This window comes from Elephas maximus, chromosome 8 (genome assembly GCF_024166365.1).
Source record: "Elephas maximus indicus isolate mEleMax1 chromosome 8, mEleMax1 primary haplotype, whole genome shotgun sequence".
NCBI classification, from domain to species: Eukaryota; Metazoa; Chordata; class Mammalia; order Proboscidea; family Elephantidae; genus Elephas; species Elephas maximus.
Window position 1 is genome coordinate 41,617,673 of NC_064826.1, and position 22,252 is coordinate 41,639,924.

Below are 22,252 nucleotides of genomic sequence, written 5' to 3' on the forward strand. Positions count from 1 at the left end.
GGTCTGTATTTCAATTTCACAGATGAGTAAACTGGTTAGAATAACATGGATAAGGTGATATGGCTGTTAAATAGCAGAGTTAGACCTTGAACCCATGTGTTCTGATACTCAGGTCAGAGCCCTTTTCTGCGTTCAGCAGCTATGCATATGTTGTTACAGAACTACATTTTGATTGGGAGGCAGAATGTATCGTGGTTAAAGAATGGGCTTTGGAGTCAGACATACCTGGTTTTGAATCCTAGTTCTGTCTTACGGTAGTTTTGTGATCTTGGGCAAGTGATTAAACTTTTTTTTTGAACCTCTTGTTTTTCATCTGTAAGGTTTGTAATATTGACCTTAGCATTCCTGTAGAGGGAAAATGAGTTAATGTATGTAAACTAGCTATCAAAGTGCCTAACAAATAAAAGGTGCTCAGTAAATTGAAGCTGCTGTTAGTTGTTGATGCTGATGTCATCAACTGTGCCTTAGGTCTTGAGTAGCACTGATACTGTATGTCCAAGTGAAAAGATGGGACAGCCTCCCCTGCTGTTAAGGTGCAATCAATCAGATGAGCAGAGGCAAGGGTGATTCTTTCTGGTCTTTCCCAGCTGTGCGTGGCTCTGCCAAGGCCCCATGGAATAGCTTGAAGCATGGAAGAGCGGGAGAAGCCCAGGGAATATTGCCAGTAAAGTGCTGCGTCCCCACTTAAATTAATTTTACATGTGGCCCAGACTGTACCTAGTCTATAATTCACTCCCTCATTTTATTGTAAAACAAATATTTAATGGCATGTCCAGTCTTCTGCCAGCTTCTGAGTTGTTCCCAAAATCCAATTGGGAGAAATGTTCACATGGGCTCCATGCAGGACTTCAAACCCTTTTTGTTCTGTTTCAAGGCACTGCTGAGAATTTGCATTTCTAACAAATGCCCAGGTGATGCTAAGGCTGTTGGTTAGGGACCAGTTCTGAGAGCCACTAGTAGAGCAGTAGTTCTCAAAATTCATCATACATAGGAATCATCTTATTAAACAGTAGATTCTGATTCAGTATATCTGAGGTAGAAATACAAATTCTCAGCAGGAATATTAAACCAGAATGAATTGGTTTGAAGCCCTGGCTCCATGACAAACACCTCCTGAGTTCCTAAAAAGGACTCACCATCTGCTCCTTTTTGGGAGAAATTTGTGGGGCTTGAGAAGTGTGTTGCCATTGTATCTTTTTGTCTTCTTGTTGGTTGGCTTCAGAAAGTCCATTTCTACATTAAGGAAGCATCCATTTTAGCCAGTCATGCTTTTGATTTACTTTGTAATGAAAGGAACAATGTCTTTTTAGTTGTCCTTATTGTTGAGACCTCTGAGACTCACTTCAAAAGTGAATTTGCCTCTTAGAACAGCAGTCAGTGTGAGGCCGAGCTGTTATTTGAACTGTCATTAAACATGGTGGGAGTGAGTGGGGGAAGCATATTGCCCTTCTGAGGGCGTCCACAAAGGTCAGTTCAAGAGTTTCTAAATACTCCAGCTGCTCTTCAAGTTTGGTTGTTTGGCCTCTTCTCAATAGACACTTGTACTCGTTTTGTGCAGGAGGAAATGTTGGCATTCATAAATTCCATTCAGCTAAGTAGTACCACGGTTTCTGTGTTTAGTTTTTGATTTTACAAAGAGCCTAAGTTTAATGCATGGAATTTCTTTTTCAACCCACAGCCATTTTTATAGTCTCCATTGTAAATTATTCATACAAGTATTTAAAGTTACATTTGGGCTTTGGAAATATCTGATGCATTGGGCCGCTATCCTGTTGTCTTGTAAATTATTAGAACGCATTAACATAAATGAAAGTAAAGCTTAGAAGCAATTTCAGGCCTCAGAGCTAAATAAGAGGGCAGATGGACTAATCTGTCTTTTGGGATCCACTTAAGCAAGAGCAACTTAGTAATGAAAACACCATTGGAGAAGGTTGAGTGGATCTTGTTTTATCAAGTTACTATAAACTGTAGGAAACCCTGGTAGCATAGTGGTTAAAGTGCTACAGCTGCTAACCAAGGGCCGGCAGTTCAAATCCTCCAGGCGCTCCTTGGAAACTCTATGGGGCAGTTCTACTCTGCCCTGTAGGGTCGCTATGAGTCGGAATTGACTCAGTGGCGCTGGGTTTGGTTTTTTTGTTTATAAACTGTAACTGATAGCTTAACTTCTGTAATAAGCCTCGTTCTACAGACCTAGGAAGAACAAGGAAAAGTAAGATAAGAGGAATTGGTCTGAAGTAACTCATAGTTGGGAAAAAATAATTTGCCCCAACATCCTAGTATTAAGCTCCTTTATCCTTAGCAACGTTTTATAAAACTATAATGAAAAAGTTATAGATTGAAATGTTCCTTAACAGTCATCCCTAGATTGTGGCTGTTCTATAGTGTTAAATCTTTTTAGTAATTTGGATTTCATTTTAGTGGTGGGCATTTTCAGGTAGTATTTTCCTTACCAAAAACAGACACAAAGGTGTGCTTCTGTCTGTCTTACAATAATAGTGAGAGTTGAAGTGCCTCGATAAACCCTTTCCCACCTGAATTGAAGTTTCTGACTTTGAGAATGACACTGGTTGCTCTGGGAACCAGATGGCATTGCAGTAGTTTAGATTTCTGTATGCCAGTGGATTCCAGCAGCTGTGCACTTCCATTCTTACAATTTCTCCACTTCCAGCCCTCCCCCTAAAACACTGGCCTACAAATAAATCTACCACAAAATAAACCTTCTGGTTAAAGTAATGAGAAAGTCACCTCTCCTCCTGCCAGGGATGGTCATGTTATGTTAAGGTTTACTATTCCAGTCATCTAAATCACACAGGGGGTGGTAAGCTTGACCTAAGCCATTTTCATTTGCCATGCCTTTCCGTAAAGAGAAATGATGTTATATAATTGCAAAAGAATTCTTGCTTGTTTAACCAGACTTTTCATCTTCTTGATAAACTTCATAGATCTATTAAAAATCACCAACTTGAGAATTAAGTTTGTCAAACTGCATACTTTGGGAGATAACCTTTTGGATCCCAGAATGGAGATCAGGGAAAAGTACTATTACGCAGTTTATGATATGGTGGTTCGAGGAAATTGCTTCTGCTACGGCCATGCCAGTGAATGTGCCCCTGTGGATGGATTCAACGAAGAAGTGGAAGGGATGGTAAGCACGTGCTCTGTGAGGCTTTCTCCTTCGTACAAGTGATTCTAAAAAGCAAATGGAAGCTAGTCTTACCTTAAACTTTTCACGTTTGTCAGGGGTTCTAGTTTTCCAAATTTACATTTAGCCCTTTGCACCATATTGGTGTTTGATTGTTGGTTTTCTCTTTGGTGAGTTTCTTGGAATGTGAGAATGTAAGAACGCTGAATTAATTTTTGGAACTTGGTGCTGCAGGCTGTTGCTAAAGTAGATATTTTAGTCAACAAGGTTTAAAAAATTGTCTAAATAACAATCACATCTGCCTTTACGTTAGGGAAGATTAAAAACCACAAGCATGCCAGTCTTAGTGCAGAAGGCATAAATTAATCCAGCCCAAAGATACTGGAAATTTTAAGCCACACTGGTAAGCTGCATTTAGGGATCAGACTTCATTTGTTCCTATCTTATCTCATTCAAATTCCTACCCCATTGTATGCTGTGTTTTCAGATTATATACCTTTTTAAATTCTGAATTTGAATGATTTGTCAAATGGATAGAGGGAGGGTTAGCGTATTTTACCAGTTCCTAGGGCAATTCTTATAGACCCACAGAATTTTAAAGCCAGAAAGGACTTTACAAGGTCACCTAAACCAGCCGTCGTTGTTGGGAAAGACCAGTGACTAAGTAATTTGCTAAAGGGCCCTAAAATAAATGCACGGCAGATGGGAACTCAACTCTAGCTGGCCGACTGCCCTAGTGTACCTTCCTCCTTCCTTTTCATTTTTTTGTGTCATTTTTAATATATATAGCATAAATTTTGCCTTTTTAAACATACAGTTCAGTGGCATTAATTACATTCACAACGTATGTAACCATCATCACTATTTACAAAACTTCATCATCCCAGACAGAAACTTTGTACCCATTTAAGTAAAAACTCCCCATTACCTCTGGTGCCTCTAATCTACTTTCTGTCTCTGTGAATTTGTCTCTTCTTAAGCGCTCAGCTGCCAACTAGAAAGTCAGGGTTCAACCCTACCAGAGGCTCTGTGGGAGCAAAGACATGGTGATCTGCCCTAGTAAAAAAAAAAAAAATTTTTTTTTTTTTTTTTTTAAGTACAGCCTAGGAAATTCTATGGGACAGTTCTACTCTGCACATAGGGTCACTATGAGTCAGAATTGACTCAATGCCACACAACAACAGATACTTCATATAAATAGAATCAGACACTATTTGACCTTTTCTGTCTGGCTTATTTCACTTAAAATGTTTTAAATGTTTATCAGTGTTGTAGCATGTATCAGGGCTTCATTCCTTTTTATGGCTGATTCCATTAAGGTGCCCTGGTGGCGTAGTAAGCGGTTAAGCACTTGTCTGCTAACATAAAGGTCGGCATTTCGAACCCACCAGCCGCTGCACAGGAGAAAGATGTGGCAGTCTGCTTCTGTAAAGATTACAGCCCTGGAATCCCTGTGGGGCAGCTCTACTCTGACCTGTCGGGTCGCTATGAGTTGGAATCAACTCGATGGCAGTGGGTTTTAATATTCCATTGGATGGATCTGCCACATTTTGTTTTTCTGGGTCTCTCTTCCTGATGAAGAGTGTGCATTACTTACTTGCTGTTTGCCTTTTCAAAGATTAGTCCTTGACAAAAAAGGTACAAGATTGAGTGTATTCAACCCTTCTAAAACAAATGCCTTGCCTTTACTCCAGTTAAAATTCTTATCGCATAGTTGAATTTTTAACAGAGCCTGAAGGGAGGGCTGTGTCTCTCCAATCTTGTTGCCGCATCTTTTGGAGAATGTAGGTTATATTTACCTTGAAGTATAACCGATCTGGTGTGTCCTGTCACTATCAACGCTTCTCACAGTATGTTATATCCTTTACTCAGATACCACAGTGTGTGGTATGTGCTTTGGAACTGCCTTTCATTCTGTGTTAAACCACCCTGTAATCAGAGGATTTTAGTCGTCTTCTGGCTGCACAAGGTGGCCCAGGCGGACCTGTCTGCCCTGTTCCTGAATTCCATTCTATAGAAAGCACTGTTAAAATAAGGTGCCTGTGCACACGCAGATTTCATGGGCCAAAAGCGCTTATTTATCATTTGTATGTCTCAGGGATCTTAAGCATGTCTTATAGTGACACAATTCAAAATGGTGAATCATGGACCCTTTGATAAAGCAAGTTGATTTGTATCTTCTGCTGAGATGTTTGTATTTCCTTACTTAAGAGAAAAAAATAAATGCAAATATGGTAAATGGTTAATTTTTAAAAATCTCATTTTGGTTAAAAGTCTTTTTTGTGCTGTCCCGAAAGTTAAAGTCAAAACAAAAATAAAACCAACAACAACCTTTGTGTTGTATAGCATAGCAGTAAAATTTGCAGTCATGTATGCATTTAGTTCTGCACTATAACGTTTATAGATTTCTATTACCAAAACAAAAAAATTTTTTTTAATGTTAAGTAACTGGTTTTATTTTTTCAAAAATTCTTAGGGAACTAATTTTGTTCATCTGAATTCTTTTCATAGATACTTTGATAAAATACTTATTGAGCATCGGTTATATAATAATTCTTCTAGAGACTGGAGTTACAGCCATAAGCAACACAGATAAAACTCACTGGGGCCAGGGAGAAAGGACAAATAAAAACAAGAATCCCTCACTGTGGTGAACTAGAAATTAGTGTGAAAAGAAGGGGTTTATGTTTTTCCATTGATTATAGAGAAAATCTGGCCATTCGCACAACTCTTACTTTGCTCTGTCCTGTGTTTGTGACTTTCAGGTCCATGGGCACTGCATGTGCAGGCATAACACCAAGGGCTTAAACTGTGAGCTCTGCATGGATTTCTACCACGATTTACCTTGGAGACCTGCTGAAGGCCGAAACAGCAATGCCTGTAAAAGTAAGTGTCGACAGAAGGGACATTTTGAGTCAGTTAGGACCCCAGGATCCATTTTCTGACTCACAGCGACCCTATAGGACAGAGTAGAACTGCCCCATAGAGTTTCCAAGGAGCGCCTGGCGGAGTCGAACTCCCGACCCTTTGGTTGGCAGCCGTAGCACTTAACTGCTACGCCACCAGGGTTTCCATTTTCTGATTATAATAGTACACCATTTTGCAGTGGGAAAAAACTTACTCTTCTTTTCCCAGCTTCAGCCCAATACTCCTTAGGAGGCCCACAATTGTATACAATTAAATTAAAAAATAGCACTTACTGAGCACAACTATGTGTTTAACGCTGATTGGGGTGCTTTGGCCTTTATAGTAAAAGCCTGAGACGTTGTCCCTGACTTTGTACCTGGTTGTTTTTTTTTTTAAGAATAGAAAGGTTTTCCTTTATTTACTTATTTTAGTTTCTCGTTCAGAAATTTATACACAAATTGTTTTGACATTGGTTGCAGTTCCCAAAATATGTGAGGACGCTCCACCTTTCCCTGTAAACCCTGGGTTCCCTGTGTCCTCATCCAGTTTTCCTGTCCCTTCCTGCCTTTTCCTCTAGCTTTTGGGCAGGTGTTGCCCATTTGGTGTCTCATACCTGATGGAACTAAGGATTACATTCCTCACATGTGTTGTTTGTTCTATAGGCTTGTCTTATATTTGGCTAAAAGGTGGACATTGGGAGTGGCTTCAGTCTTGACTTAGCAGGGTGTCTGGGGGCTATAGTCTCGGGGGTTTCTCCAGTCTGCCAGACTAGTTAGTCTGGTCTTTTTTTGTGAATATGAATTTTATTCTACATTTTTCCCTTCCTCTCCTGGACACCCTCGGTTGTGATCCTTGTCAGAGAGATTGGTGATGGTAGCTGAGCACCATCTAGCTCTCCTGGGCTCAGGCTGGCGGAGGCTTTGGTTCATGTGGTCCGTTAATTATTTGGACTCATATTTGGCTTGTGTCTCTTATTTTCTTTATTCTCTTTTGTTCTCAATGGGATGGGACCAAATAGATGTGTTTTAGATGGCCACTCCCAAGCTTTTAAGACCTCAGATGCTACTCAACAAAGCAGGATATAGAACATTTTCTTAATGAACTATGTTATGCCAGTTGACCTAGATGTCCCCCGAGACCATGGTCCCCAGCCCTCAGCCCCAATAGCTCGGTCCCTCAAGGTGTTTGAATACATCTGGAAAACTTCTTTGACTTTGCCTTGGTCTAGTTGTGCTGACTTCCCCATGCTGTGTGTTGTCTTTCCCTTCACCAAAGTTAACAGTTGTCTACTATCTAGTTAGTGATTCCCCAACCCCCGCCCTCCCCCTCCTTTCTAACCATCAAAGATTAGTTTTTTCTATGTGTACACCTTTTCTTGGGTTTTTATAATAGTTGTTGTTGTTACGTGCCGTGGAGTGAGTTCTGACTCATAGCAACCCTATGCACAACAGAACGAAACACTGCCTGGTCCTGCACCATCCTTAAAATTGTTTTTATGCCTGAGCCCATTGGTACAGCCACTGTGTCAATCCATCTTGTTGAGGATCTTCCTCTTTTCTACTGACCCTTTGCTTTATTAAGCATGATGTCCTTCTCCAGGGACTGATCCCTCCTGACAACATGTCCAAAATATATATAAGATGCAGTCTCGCCATCCTTGCTTCTATGGAGCATTCTAGTTGTACTTCTTCCAAGACAGATTTGTTCGTTCTTTAGGCAGTCCATGGTATATACAATATCCTTCACCAGTACCACTGTTCAAAGGCATTAGTTCTTCTTTGGTCTTCCTTATTCATTGTCCAGCTTTCACATGCATGTGATGTGACTGAAAATACCGTGACTTGGGTCAGGCACACCTTAGTCTTCAAGGTGACATCTTTGCTTTTCAGCACTTTAAAAAGGTCCTTTGCAGCAGATTTTCCCAGCGCAATGCATCTTTTGATTTCCTGAGCACTGCTTCCATGGGTGTTGATTGTAAATCTAAGTAAAATGAAATCCTTGACAACTTCAGTCTTTCCTCCATTTATCATGATGTTGTTTGTTGGTCCATTTGTGAGGATTTTTGTTTTCTTTATGTTGACATATAATCCATACTGAAGGCTGTGGACTTTGATCTTCATCAGTAAGTGCTTCAAGGTCTCTTTAGGCAAACGAGGTTGTGTCGTCTGCATAACGCAGGTTGTTAATGAGTCGTCCTCCAATCCTGATGCCCCGTTCTTCATATAGTCCAGCTTCTCGGATTATTTACTCAGTGTACAGATTGAATAGGTGTGGTGAAAGAATGCAACCCTGACTCACACCTTTCCTGACTTTAAACCAGTCAATATCCCCTTGTTCTGTCCAAACAACTGCCTCTTGATCTATGTAAAGATTCCTCGTGAGCACAATTAAGTGTTCTGGAATTCCCATTCTTTGCAATGTTATTCATAATTTGTTTTGATCCACACAGTCAAATGCCTTTGCATAGTTAATAAAACACGGGTAAACATGCCTCTGGTATTCTCTGCTTTCAGCCAGGATCCATCTGACATCAGCCATGATATCCCTGGTTCCATGTCCTCTTCTGAATCTGGCCTGAGTTTCTGCCAGTTCCCTGTTGATATACTGCTGCAGCTGCTTTTGAATGATCTTCAGCAAAGCTTTGCTTGCATGTGATATTAATGATATTGTTTGATAATTTCTGCATTCCGCCCGATCACCTTTCTTGGAAATAGGCATAAATATGGATCTCTTCCAGTCCGTTGGCAAGGAAGCTGTTTTCCATATTTCTTGGCATAGACAAGTGAGCACTTCCAGTGCTGCATCCATTTGTTGAAATATCTCAATTGATATTTTGTCAATTCCTGGAGCCTTGTTTTTCACCAATGCCTTCAGAGCAGCTTGGACTTCTTCCTTCAGTGCCATCGGTTCCTGATCATATGCCACCTCTTGAAATGGTTGAACATCGACTAATTCTTTTCAGTATAATGACTCTGTATATTCCTTCCATCTTCTTTTGATGCTTCCTGCATCGTTTAATATTTTCCCCATAGAATCCTTCACTAATGCAACTCAAGGCTTGAATTTTTTCTTCAGTTCTTTCAGCTTGAGAAACACGGAGCGTGTTTTCCCCCTTCAGTTTTCTATCTCCAGCTCTTTGCACATGTCATTATAATACTTTACTTTGTCTTCTTGAGCCGCCCTTTGAAATCTTCTGTTCAGTTCTTCTACTTCATCAGTTCTTTCTTTTGCTTTAGCTGCTCGACGTTCAAGAGCAAGTTTCAGAGTCTCCTCTGACATCCATCTTGGTCTTTTCTTCCCTGTTTTTTCAAAGACCTCTTGCTTTCTTCAAGTATGATATCCTTGGTGTTGTTCCACAATTTGTCTGGTCTCCCGACATTAGTGTTCAAACCATCAAATCTATTCTAGAGATGCTCTCTAAATTCAAGCAGGATATACTCAAGATCATATTTTGGTTCTCATGGATTTGCTGTAGTTTTCTTCACCTTCAGCTTGAACTTGCATGAGAGCAATTGATGGTCTGTTTTGCACTCGGCCTCTGGCCTTGTTCTGACTGATGATATTGAGCTTTTCCATCGTCCCTTTCCACAAATCTAGTCGATTTGATTCCTGTATGTTCCATCTGGTGAGGTCCATGTATATAGTCACTCTCTATGTTGGTGAAAAGTTGCAATGAAGAAGTCGTTGGTCTTGCAAAATTCTATTATTCAATTTCCAGCATTGTTTCTATCACCAAGGCCATATTTTCTAACTACCGATCCTTCTTCTTTGTTTCCAGCTTTTGCATTCCAATCACCAGGAATTATCAGTGCATCCTGATTGTATGTTCTATCAATTTTAGACTGCAAAAACTGATAAAAATCTTCAGTTTCTTCGTCTTTGGCCTTAGTGTTAGGTGTGTAAATTTGAGCAATATTCGTATTAACTGATCTTCCTTGTAGGCGTATGGATATTATCCTGTCACTGACAGCGTTGTACTTCAAGATAGATCTTGAAATGTGTTCTTTTGTAATTGATTTATTTCACTCAGCATAATGCCCTCCATCCCCACGCGCATGTCAGCTTATCATACTGTGGGAGCTTGCATGTTGCTGTGATGCTAAAAGTTGTGCCACCGGTATTCAAATACCAATAGGGTCACCCATGGTGGACAGGTTTCAGCTGAGCTTCCAGACTAAGACCAAGACAGTAGGAAGAAGGGCCAGGTGGTCTACTTCAGAAAAGAATTAGCCAGTGAAAACCTTATGAATAGCAGCGCAACACTGTATGATATAGTGCCGGCTGATGAGCCCCTCAGATTGGAAGGCACTCAAAAGATGACTGGGGAAGAGCTGTGTCCTCAAAATAGAGTCTTCCTTCATGATGTGGTTGGAGTCAAGCTTTCAGGACCTTCATTTGCTGATGTGGCAGAACTCAAAATGAGAGGAAATAGCTGCAAACATCCATTAATAATTGGGACCTGGAATGTACAAAGTACGAATCTGGGAAAATTGGAAATCGTCAAAAGTGAAACGGAACGCATAAAGATCGATATCCCAGGCATTAGTGAGCTGAAATGGACCAGTATTGGCCATTTTGAATCGAACAATCATATGGTCTACTATGCCGGGAATGACAACTTGAAGAGAAATGGTGTTGCATTCATCGTCAAAAGGAACATTTTAAGATCTTTCCTGAAGTACAATGCTGTAAGTAATAGGATAATATCCATATGCCTACAAGGAAGACCAGTTAATACTATTGTTCAAATTTACACACCAAACACTAAGGCCAAAGATGAAGAAATCAAAAATTTTTACCAACTTCTGCAGTCTGAAATTGATCAAACATGCAATCAGGATGCATTGATAATTACTGGAGATTGGAATTCGAAAGTTGGAAACAAAAGAAGGGATCAGTAGTTGGAAGATATGGTCTTGATGATAGAAATGATGCCAGAGAGCGCATGGTAGAATTTGCAAGTCCAATGACTTCTTCATTGCAAATACCTATTTTCAACACCATAAATAGCAGCTATATGTGTGGACCTCACCAGATGGAGTACACGGGAATCAAATTGACTAGGTCTGTAGAAAGAGACGATGGGAAAGCTCAATATCATCAGTCAGAGCAAGGGCAGGGGCCGACTGCAAAACAGACCATCAATTGCTCTTATGGAAGTTCAAGTTGAAGCTGAAAAAAAATATGTCCCTGAGAGCCAAAGTATGACCTTGAGTATATCCCACCTGAATTTAGAGACTGTCTAAAGAATAGGTTTGATGCATTGAACACTAATGACTCAAGACCAGAGGAGTTGTGGAATGACATCAAGGACATCATACATGAAGAAAGCAAGAGGTCATTAAAAAGACAGGAAGGCACAGGACAGGAACCATCCCCGAAGACAACTCATCAGAAATGAAAGGGACTGGTTAGCGGGTGGGAGAGAGACGCTGATGAAGAGTGAGCTAATGATATCAGGTGGACACTCGAGATTGTGTTGGCAACTCTTGTCTGGAGGGGGGATGGGAGGATAGAGAGAGAGGGAAGCCGGCAAAATTGTCAAGAAAGGAGAGACTGAAAGGGCTGACTCAAGAGGGGGAGAGCAAGCGGGAGTAGGGAGTGAGATGTATGTAAACTTATATGTGACAGACTGATTGGATTTGTAAACGTTCACTTGAAGCTTAATAAAAGTTATTAAAAAAAAAAAGACAGGAAGGAAAGAAAAGACTAAAACATGTCAGAAGAGACTGAAAGTTTCTCTTAAACGTCTAGTAGCTAAAGTGAAAGGAAGAAATGATGAACTAAAAGAGCTGAACAGAAGATTCCAAAGGGCAGCTCAAGAAGACAAAGTAAAGTATTACAATGACATGTGCAAAGACCTGGACTTAGAAAACCAGGAGGGAAGAACACGCTTGGCATTTCTCAAGCCGAAAGAACTGAAGAAAAAGTTCAAGCCTCAAGTTGCAATATTGACTGATTCTACACGGAAAATATTAAACAATACAAGAAGCTTCAAAAGCAGATGGAAGGAATACACAGAGTCACTATACCAAGAAGAATTGGTTGATGTTCAACCGTTTCAGGAGGTAGCATGTGATCAGGAACCGATGGCAAGTGAAGGAAGAGGCCCAAGGTGCCCTGAAGTCATTGGCAAAAAACAAGGTTCCTGAAATTGACGGAATACCAGTTGAGATGTGCTGGAAGTGCTCAATGCCTGGAAATTTGGAAGACAGCTACCTGACCAACTGACTGAAAGAGATCCATATTTATGCTTATTCCAAAAGAAAGTAATCCAAAAGAATGCAGAAATTATCAAACAATATCATTAATATCAGGTGCAAATAACATTTTCCTGAAGATTATTCAAAAGCGGCTGCAGCAGTATATTGATGGGAAACTGCCAGAAATTCAAGCTGGGTTCAGAAGAGGGCATAGAACCAGGAATATCAATGCTGATGTCAGGTGGATCCTGGTTGAGAGCAGAGAATACCAGAAAGATGTTACCTGTGTCTTATTGACTATTCAAAGACATTTGACTGTGGATCATAACAAATCATGGATGACATTGCAAAGAATGGAAATCCCGGAACACTTGATCGTGCTTATGAGGAAGCTGTACCTAGATCAAGGGGCACTCATTCAAACAGACCAAGTGGATGCTGCCTGGTTTAAAGTCAGGAAAAGGTGTGCGTCAGGGTTGTATCCTTTCACCGTACTTACTCAATCTGTATGCTGAGCAGATAATCTAAGAAGCTGGACTATATGAAGAACAGGACATCAGGATTGGAGGAAAACTCGTTAACAACCTGCATTATGCAGATGGCACAACCTTGCTTGCTTAAAGTGAAGAGGACTTGAAGCACTTATTGAAAAAGATCAAAGACTATATAGCCTTCAGTATGGGTTACATTTCAACATAAAGAAAACAAAAATCCTTCCAACTGAACAAGTAACATCGTCATAAACGAAGAAAAGATGGAAGTTGTCAAGGATTTCATTTCCCTTGGGTCCACAATCTACACCCATGGGAGCAGCAGTCAAGAAATCAAAGGATGCATCGCATGGGCAAATCTGCTGCAAAAGACCTCTTTTACGTGTTAAAAAACAAAGGTGTCACCTTGAAGACTAAGGTGCGCCTGACCCAAGCCATGGTGTTTTCAATTGCCTCGTGTGCATGTGAAAGCTGGACAATGAATAAGGAAGACCAAAGAAGAATTGATGCCTTTGAATTATGGTGTTGGGGAAGAATGATGAACATACCAGGGACTGCCAAAAGAACGAACAAACCTGTCTTGAAAGAAATACAGCCAGAATGCTCCTTAGAAGCAAGGATGGTGAGACCACATCTCACGTATTTTGGACGTGTTAAGAGGGATCAGTCCCTGGAGAAGGACATCATGCTTGGTAAAGTAAAGGGTAAGTGAAAAAGAGGAAGACCCTTAATGAGATGAATTGACACAGTGGCTGCAACAGTGGGCTCAAGCATAACAAAGATTGTGAGGATGGTGCAGGACCATGCAGTGTTTATTCTGTTGTACATAGAAAAAACAAAAATACATAGGGTCGGTATGAATTGGAACCGACTTGACAGCACCTAACAACAACAATATCCTCCAGATTCATCCATGTCATGAGATGTTTCATGAATTCATCATTGTTCTTTATTGTTGGGTAGTATTCCCTTGTGTTTATATACCCTAATTTGTTTATCCATTCATCTGTTGATGGGCACTTAGGTTATTTCCATCTTTTTGCTGTTGTGAATACTGCTGCCATTAACATGGCTTTGCATACGTCTATTTGTGTGACAGGTCTTATTTCTCTAGGATATATTCCTAGGAGTGGGATTGCTGGATCGAATGGCATTTCTATTTCTAGCTTTTTAAGGAGGCGCCATATCTGTTTCCATAGTAGTTGTTCCATTTTACATTTCCACCAGCAGTGCGTAAGAGTTCCAACCTCCCCACAACCTCTGCAACATTTGTTATTTTCTGGGTTTTTTTTATTAGTGCTAGTAATATGGGGTGAGATGGCATCTCATTGTAGTTTTGGATTGACACAGTGGCTGCAACGGTGGACTCAAGCATAACAAAGATTGTGAGGATGGTGCAGGCCTGGGCAGTGTTTCGTTCTATTGTACATAGGGTCGCTATGAGTCGGAACTGACTCTACGGCACCTAACAACAACAATGGCTGATGATCACAAGCATTTCCTCATGTGTCTGTTAGCTGTCTAAATGTCTTTTTTTTTTTTTTTTTTTTTTTGAGTGAAGTGTCTGTTGATGTCTTTGGTCCATTTTTTAATTGGATTATTTGTCTTTTTGTTGTTGAGGTGTTGAAGTATTCTGTAGATTTTAGAGATTAGACCCTTATCAGCTATGTTTTAGCCAAAAATTTTTTCTCGGTCTTTGGGTTCTCTTTTTACTCCTTTGATGAGCATAAGTGCTTAATTTTTGGAGCTCCCAGCTACCTAGTTTATCTTCTGGTATTTGAGCATTGTTAGTTATGGTTTGTGTTCTATTTATGCCATGTATTAGGGCTTTTAGCATTGTCCCAATTTTTTTTTCCATGATCTTTATCATTTTAGGTTTCATATTTAGGTCCTTGATCCAGTTTGAGTTAGTTTTTGTGTATGGTGTAAGGGATGGATTCTGTTTCATTTTTTTTAACAGATGGGCATCCAGTTTTGCCAGCACCATTTGTTTAAAAGACTGCCTTTTCCCTGTTTAATGGACTTTGGTCCTTTGTCAAAAATCATCTGACCATAGGTGGATGGATTTACATCTGGTTCTCTATTCTTTTCCATTAGTCTATGTGTCTGTTGTTGTGCTAGTACCAGGCTGTTTTGACTACTTTGTTCTTTTTCTCCAATAATGCTTTGCTTGTCCAGGGCCTCTTTCCTTTCCACATAAAGTTGGTGATTAGCTTTTCCGTTTCATTAAAGAATGCCGTTGGTATTTGGATAGGGTTTGCACTATTTCTGTAGATCACTTTGGATAGAACTGACATTTTCACAATGTTGAGTCTTCCTATTCATGAACATGGTATGTTTTTCTATTAATTCAGGTTTCTTTTGGTATCTTACAATAGTTTTTTTGTAATTTTCTTTGTATAGGTCTTTTACATCCCTGGTTAGATTTACTCCTAAGTATTTATCTTTTTAGGGGCTATTACAAATGGTATTGTTTTCCTGATTTCCTTTTTGAAAGTTCTCTTTATTGGTATATAGGAATCCACTTGATTTTTGTGTGTTTATCTTGTATCCTCCTATTCTGCTGAATCTTCCTATTAGTTTCAGTAGCTTCCTTGTGGAATCTTTGGGGTTCTGTACGTGTAGGAGCATATCATCTGCCAATAGGGATTGTTTTACTTCTTCTTTTCCAATTTTGATGCCCTTTATTTCTTTTTCTTGTCTTGTTGCTCTAGCTAGTACTTCCAGCACAGTATTAAATAGGAGTGATGATAAAGGGCATCCTTGTATGTACCTGTTTTTAAGGGAAGGTGATTGTGAGAGAAAAATGAAAAGAAAATGTGGCATGGCAGATGGACATGGTCTAAGAGATATGGAGTTGACTTTAAGAGTTTGGCCTTATTTCCAGGCTACCCCAACAATGGCCTCTGACTTATTTCCATCTACCCATATATCCATCCCAGGGGTATTCTCTGGGCAGAGGTGTGGTTTGTCACTGTCTTCCCCCTCAAACACAGACACAGTGGTTCTGACATGGTTTTCTCCCCTTGAGGAGCATGCCTACTTCTGTCCCCACTGGAAGACTGTTGGAGAAGTTCAGAAACTAGTGAAGACTAACGTGGTTGGGTAGGTAGGTGGGAGTGAGCTGGCCTTTGATAAATAGCTATGGGTGTTGTTTAGGTAAAGAGGAGAGAGAGAGAGAGAAGGAGGGGAGGAGGGGAGTTCAGATAAAATGAACAACATGAGTCACAGGACATTCTCGTGATCACCAGAGCACTAATGCTGGGAATGGATTCAGAGGTTTAAATTCAACCAAGGTACTGAGGACCAAATTCTGCTAGGCACTGAAGGTACAGTAGTGGATAAGACACAACCCCTCTCCACAGAATGTTCTATTCCAGGGGAGAGGGCAGCCAAGGTGGGAAGGCCAGTATGTAGAGCCCCATGAGAGCCAGGCTGAGTTAAGATTTGTTGTGAGAAAAGAAGAGGAATTGACTTGGATTGCTGAGCATGAGAGTGAGATGAGTAAAGCATGCTGGGGCAAGATGACTCTTGCAGGTGTTCAGAGGAGGCAAGAACTGCCATCAGGAAAGCTGGCTAGATGGACTGTCAAACAGACCTTAATTATTACTAAAGAGCCTGGTGGTGGGAATGGGGAGGAAGGGACTCAGTCCTTCACTTGTGGTCCTCAAAGCAGGGAGCCCTAACAGGCTTTCCCAGGAATATGTCACCCAGAAAGTCCTTTGGAGTAATGTCCTTCAATCCAGCACCATTCTGGGTGAACTCCCCAGGCATCCTCCACAGAATGGCAGCATTCCCCTTACTGATAAGCTTTCAGAGGAACTTTCTTGAAGGGTTTTCAATTTTTAATAGCCCATTCTCTTCCAAAGAGAAAGGCTTTCCTTGACATTGGTCTCTTCACACAGAGTGTAACTGCAATGAACATTCTGGCACTTGCCACTTTGACATGGCTGTGTACTTAGCAACTGGAAACGTCAGTGGAGGAGTGTGCGATGATTGTCAGCACAACACAATGGGGCGCAACTGTGAGCAGTGCAAGCCATTCTACTACCAGCACCCGGAGAGAGACATCCGAGATCCTAATACCTGTGAACGTATGTCGGGGAATGCCACTATGTGGGACCTACTTCTGGTTGTCGTTCAGATAGAATACTCTGGTAGTTAACACCCTTCTCTCAGAGTTCATACATAGCATCTAAACCCTAAATTGTTATTTTAATTGCTGCATAGGATTCTGAGGATAGAATTTACTTGGTAGTCAAGCCTTCTTGAGTCTATTCTTGTGAGATTTGGAGAGATGAAGGGAACATGTATACTCGTACAAACACATACATTGTGTTTCCTGATGCTTTTAATCTGGTGCTTTCCATTCTTAGGATGTACCTGTAACCCAGCTGGTTCTCAGAATGGGGGAATTTGTGATAGTTACACTGATTTTTCTGCTGGTCTCATTGCTGGTCAGTGTCGGTGTAAATTATATGTGGAAGGAGAACACTGTGATGTTTGTAAAGAAGCCTTCTATGACTTAACTGCTGAAGATCCACTTGGTTGTAAACGTAAGTATGTTTTGCTAAAAAGTTTGGGGTATACATGTGTACACATGCACACACATATGTACTTGTATATATGTATGTATTTTATAGTCTCGTATGTAGATAATTCACATTTTACTTTCCAATTCTAAATCGTACACTGCACTTCAGACTTACTTGGTTTGCTTTTGTTTCTTCTTTTTGCCTTTAATAAAGCTTGTGCTTGCAATCCTCTGGGCACGGTTCCTGGCGGGAATCCTTGTGATTCTGAGACTGGTTACTGCTATTGTAAACGTCTGGTGACAGGACAGCATTGTGACCAGTGTCTGGTACGTAAATCTTAATTGCCCAAGTCAGGTAGTTTGTGAATGTCACACTTTTAATAGAGAATGCTTTTTTGCCACTGGATTCTACCATCAGTGTTAAAAAGACATGAGTAGACAATTCATAAAAAGAAGGATTACTAATTAGTAATTTGACGTGTTCACCATCACTATTAGAACTATAAATGAAAACCACAGCGGAATACAATTTTTACAGACAAAATTAACAAAAAATTTTTAAAAGTTATATTGCTTAACATTAGTGATAATATACTGAGGTTCTGGTACTTACATGCTGCTGCTAGAAAATGCAAATTGGTTCACCCTTTGGGACAAGCATTTTGGAGGTAGGTATCAGTAGCCATTAGAACTGTACATATCCTTTGATCCAGTAATCCCACTTCTGGGATTCTGCCATAATGAAATAATGAGGAATTGGACAAAGATGTATTCACCATGAGATACATTACATACTTTATTAATCAGAGCTAAAGGCTTAGAGGAAACCCTGGTGGTGTCGTAGTTGAGTGCTACGGCTGCTAACCAAAAGGTCGGCAGTTCAAATCCGCCAGGCGCTCCTTAGAAACTCTATGGGGTGGTTCTGCTCTGTCCTATAGGGTCGCTATGAGTTGGAATCGACTGGACAGCAGTGGGTGTTTAGTTTTTTTGGGTAAAGGCTTAGAAGCAACAGTGGGAAAATAGTTAAGTAAATTTGGGGGCTCCTATACGATGTGATATTTGGTTGCTGTTGAAAATGACAATAACATGAGGAAATGCTTATGCTGTTATGGATAAAAAACACAGGATGTGAATAGAATCTTAATTATGTAGGGGGAAAAAATGCATCAAGAAAAACAAAATCTGGAAGGAAATACGCCAAAATATTCACAGTAGTATTCTGGGTGGAGTAATTACGGAAGTAATTTTAAAAATTTTCTGTGTCTTTTATAACTTTCTTGTACTGCTTTTTTTCATTTGGAGAAAAACATTCACTGGCTCCAAATGATGCTTATGGCCACAAATATGTATATTTTCTTGCATACATCCTGATAGATTCTTACAGTAGATTTCTGGAAGTCTAATTTAAATTGGTGAACCTGGTTTATATCTGCTCATTAGGAAATATGTATTTGTTGAGGTACAAAAGGATCTTCTCCCCTGTATAGATTCTGTCTCATTGCTTGTTATTTCTGTCTCTGAGGCTGCCAAGACTCAGTAATCTCTTCACCTTCCAGTTGTGAGACTAGTCCTAGCTTTATGCTGTGTTTCCACGTAGATAAATCCTGACGGGTTTTCCTTAAGGGCTTTATGACAGACTGAATTAGGAAAATTTAAACACCTGCCAAATATTTGCCAAAATATATCTAACTGCCAGAGTAATTCTAATGAAGAAAATCAGCATCTTTCCTGCTTGCTCATGTTAATTATTGGATGGGGGCTATCTGCAGGGCAAATACACTCTGTGGTCTGGCATTTTCATGTGATTATGTATATCCTTCTGGCTCCAGTGCCACAGTTTGGGTTTATTTCAGAATAATTATTCCTTTTGTTAACTTTCTGCTTTCACAGTGAAAATGAACGTTTGGTAGAACAACCAAAACACGCCATAACTTGTTTCTTGCTGAGTCTATTATGTGTTTACAGGAACCTGCTTTTATATGTTTAATCTTTTGTTCTGTAGCCAGAGCACTGGGGTCTAAGCAATGATTTGGATGGATGTCGACCTTGCGACTGTGACCTCGGGGGAGCATTAAACAACAAGTAAGTGGAGCTTCACTTAGACCCTTGTACTTAGTGACCATGGAAAGCCTTCGTGACCGCTAGTGAAGTGTGAAGTTTGTCTCTTAAGACGATAGTGCAGAGTACAGTCATCTTTGCTTTGAATGTCAGATAATCAATCATGTTTACCTGAGGTTTCGATGTTTTAAAAAATTTATCCATTCCAAGAGTTAGCTTTGAAGACTTCAGTAGGTTTATGGTTCTGGTTTTTAATATTGTTGTTGTTACTTGTTTTCGTGCTTTTACTTTTCAGTATTTTTTAAATTATGGAAGCAATGTGTGCTCATAGTTTTAAAAACTTTCAGACAATTCTGACAGATATAAAAGTGGAAAGTAAAACTGTTCCTTCTCATGCCCTTTGCCCTGAGTTCCACTGCCTAGAAGGGCCACATTAACAATTTCTTGTGTCTCTCTAGAAATTAATAGTGCTCTATATATTTTCTAAAAAATAAACATTTTTTCTTATTTCTTTTAAAATAACATATTAAGTCTTTTAAAACAGGCAAGTGCAAATTAAACAAATACATAGCCCATGATTTCTCCGTTTAGCTTTACTAATGTTTCTCGAAAATAAAAGTAAATAAACATCTACACATTATCTTGCAACTTACTTTTTTCACCTGGAGCGCTTTTTCAGTGTCGGCATGTATTCATGTCCCTCTTTCTTTTTAATAGCTTTTTGATATTCTCTCATGTGGAAGTGCCATGATTTACTTGATTATTTTTTTTTTTTTGTAAATGTTGTAGTGATAATCCTTGTAGTCGTTTGTAGACTAGGTTCCCAGTGATGGAGATGGTAAGTCAAAGTACTTGTGCATTTTTCGTTTTAATAGAGAATGTCAAATTGTCCTCCAGAGAAATTGTACTAGTTTATTTTCTTAACAACCAGTTACAGAAGTATCTTTTCCTCCAACCTCCCAGCAGCTGGTGTCATCAAACGTTTAATTTTTTGCCAGTCTAAGAAATGGAAAATAGACTCTCATTTCAACTTGTGTAGAAAGTCTTTTCATTTTCTTCTTTTTCCTCTCTTTTTTTTCAACTCCCAAGTCCATTAATGAAAATTACATAAAATAATTTTTAGTTACTTAATAAATATGTTTGTATTCCTTGACTAGATGAAACATGAAACTACCAAGAATTTTCATATGTACACATTTGGCAAGATGGAAAATTTGAGAAAGATTAATGAACCACCTTTGGGTCAAAGGGAATTTTGGTCTCTGTTTGTTACTGGATCACAGTCAGAACATCTGGTAAAGATAGTATAAGTGACTGCTGAGAGAATAGACAGATGTTTCCTTGTAGCCCTGAATCTTCCCTGAGAGAACATGCTGAATTCATTGAGCAGGCTTCATGTACTCAAAATTGGATACTCTTACAAGATTATTTCTCAACATCATAGTAGTCTGCTGGGAAGGAATGATATTTTATGTCAAAAGAGCATGTTCAGTTTGGCCTCTTTATTTGTGTTTGTTCTGTTCCAGATTGTAGAATGGACTCAATACAGCATGTAGCCTCTGAAACTCCAGGGTGAATTTCTGTTCTTAGAAAACCTCCAGAGGAAAGGAAGCTAGGATAATTCTGTAAAAGCAGAGCAGAGAGACACACTGCTGGTCTGCTCATGGAATCACTTCTCCGACTTTGTCACTCCCAGAACACACGTTGGTTCTTTTAGAAACTGATTCAGTTTAGAGCTGTCTTCACTCCTAAAACCCTTGATTAAATGAAAGTGGCGTACGTATTTCTCCACATCCTGTCATAAACTCCGGAATGTTTATCTCCCTGTATTTTACGATCCATTCTGCGAAATGGCTCCTATTTCCTACACATCTTTATTTTCCTGTATTTCACACGCTTTCTGTCTCTGTCTTCACCCACACACAGCCCCTGTCCTGCCCTCTGGTCTCTCCCATAAGAATTTATCAAAACCAGAATGTGTTAACCAAGAGAATTCATGAAACAAATTTTTTAGTGAGGGTTTTAAAGCAGGTAATCATCTGATCTTTTGAGCATGATTGATGAGATACCCTATCTTTTGGCATCATGGGTGGGAAAACAAGAACATTTAAAAATGCCCTGTAGTTCTGTGACTGTACATCATTTTATGGTGACCCTTTTCAGTGCTTTATGGTTTCTCCCCAAGAGGAATTTCACTGGGAGTCCCTCTGGGGTTGTGGAGGCCAGGTCTTCTGAAGTACTAATTCTGCTAGGCGAGCGCTTGGCACATAGGTGGCCCTCAGGAAATATTTGCTGAATGATTGATTCTTTGCAACCACTGTATAAATATCTTTCATACCTGATAATATTCCTGACCTTTGGCTTAGACACATAATAGGTATTGAGTAAATCTTGATTGAGTAAAAGAGTTTGAGAAACAAAAGATCTTTAAGAAATCTGTATTAGTTCCCTGTGGCTGCCAAGACAAAGTACCACAAGGTGGGTGGCTCTAAACCACAGAAATTTATTACTTCACAGTTTTGCTGACTAGAAGCCCAAATCAGCGTGTCAGCAGGGCTGTGCTTTCTCTGTAGGTTTTAGGGGAAAACCCTCTGTTGTCTTTCCTGGCTTCTGGTAGTTCCAGGCATTCCTTGGCTTGATACTGCAGCATAACTTCTTAGACACGTGGCATCCTTCTGTCTGTCTACCTGTGCCTTTTCTTTTTTAGGGCACCACTCAGATCGGATTAGGACCCACCCTACTCCAACACGGTCTCATATTAACTTAACTGATAACATCTTCCGAGATCCTATTTTCAGACAAGGAAGATAGGATTCATCTGACTGAGGAGACTGGGGAGGTTTTATGAAAGAAGTAGTCCTGAAGGTTGGAGAGGATTTTGACAGGCAGAGAGAGGACAGCAATGACAGGAGCAAAA

General features: G+C 39.9%; 1 protein-coding gene across 1 annotated transcript in view; it reads left to right on the top strand.

The window, feature by feature from the left end:
• Positions 1-22,252, top strand: part of LAMB1 (laminin subunit beta 1) — an 83,171-nt gene that overhangs the window by 14,530 nt on the left and 46,389 nt on the right. The window contains exons 8-13 of the mRNA XM_049893058.1: positions 2,943-3,145; positions 5,908-6,028; positions 16,649-16,837; positions 17,120-17,299; positions 17,492-17,604; positions 19,280-19,359. Of these exons, the coding sequence (XP_049749015.1) occupies positions 2,943-3,145; positions 5,908-6,028; positions 16,649-16,837; positions 17,120-17,299; positions 17,492-17,604; positions 19,280-19,359 (886 nt within the window). The remainder of the gene's footprint in view (positions 1-2,942; positions 3,146-5,907; positions 6,029-16,648; positions 16,838-17,119; positions 17,300-17,491; positions 17,605-19,279; positions 19,360-22,252) is intronic.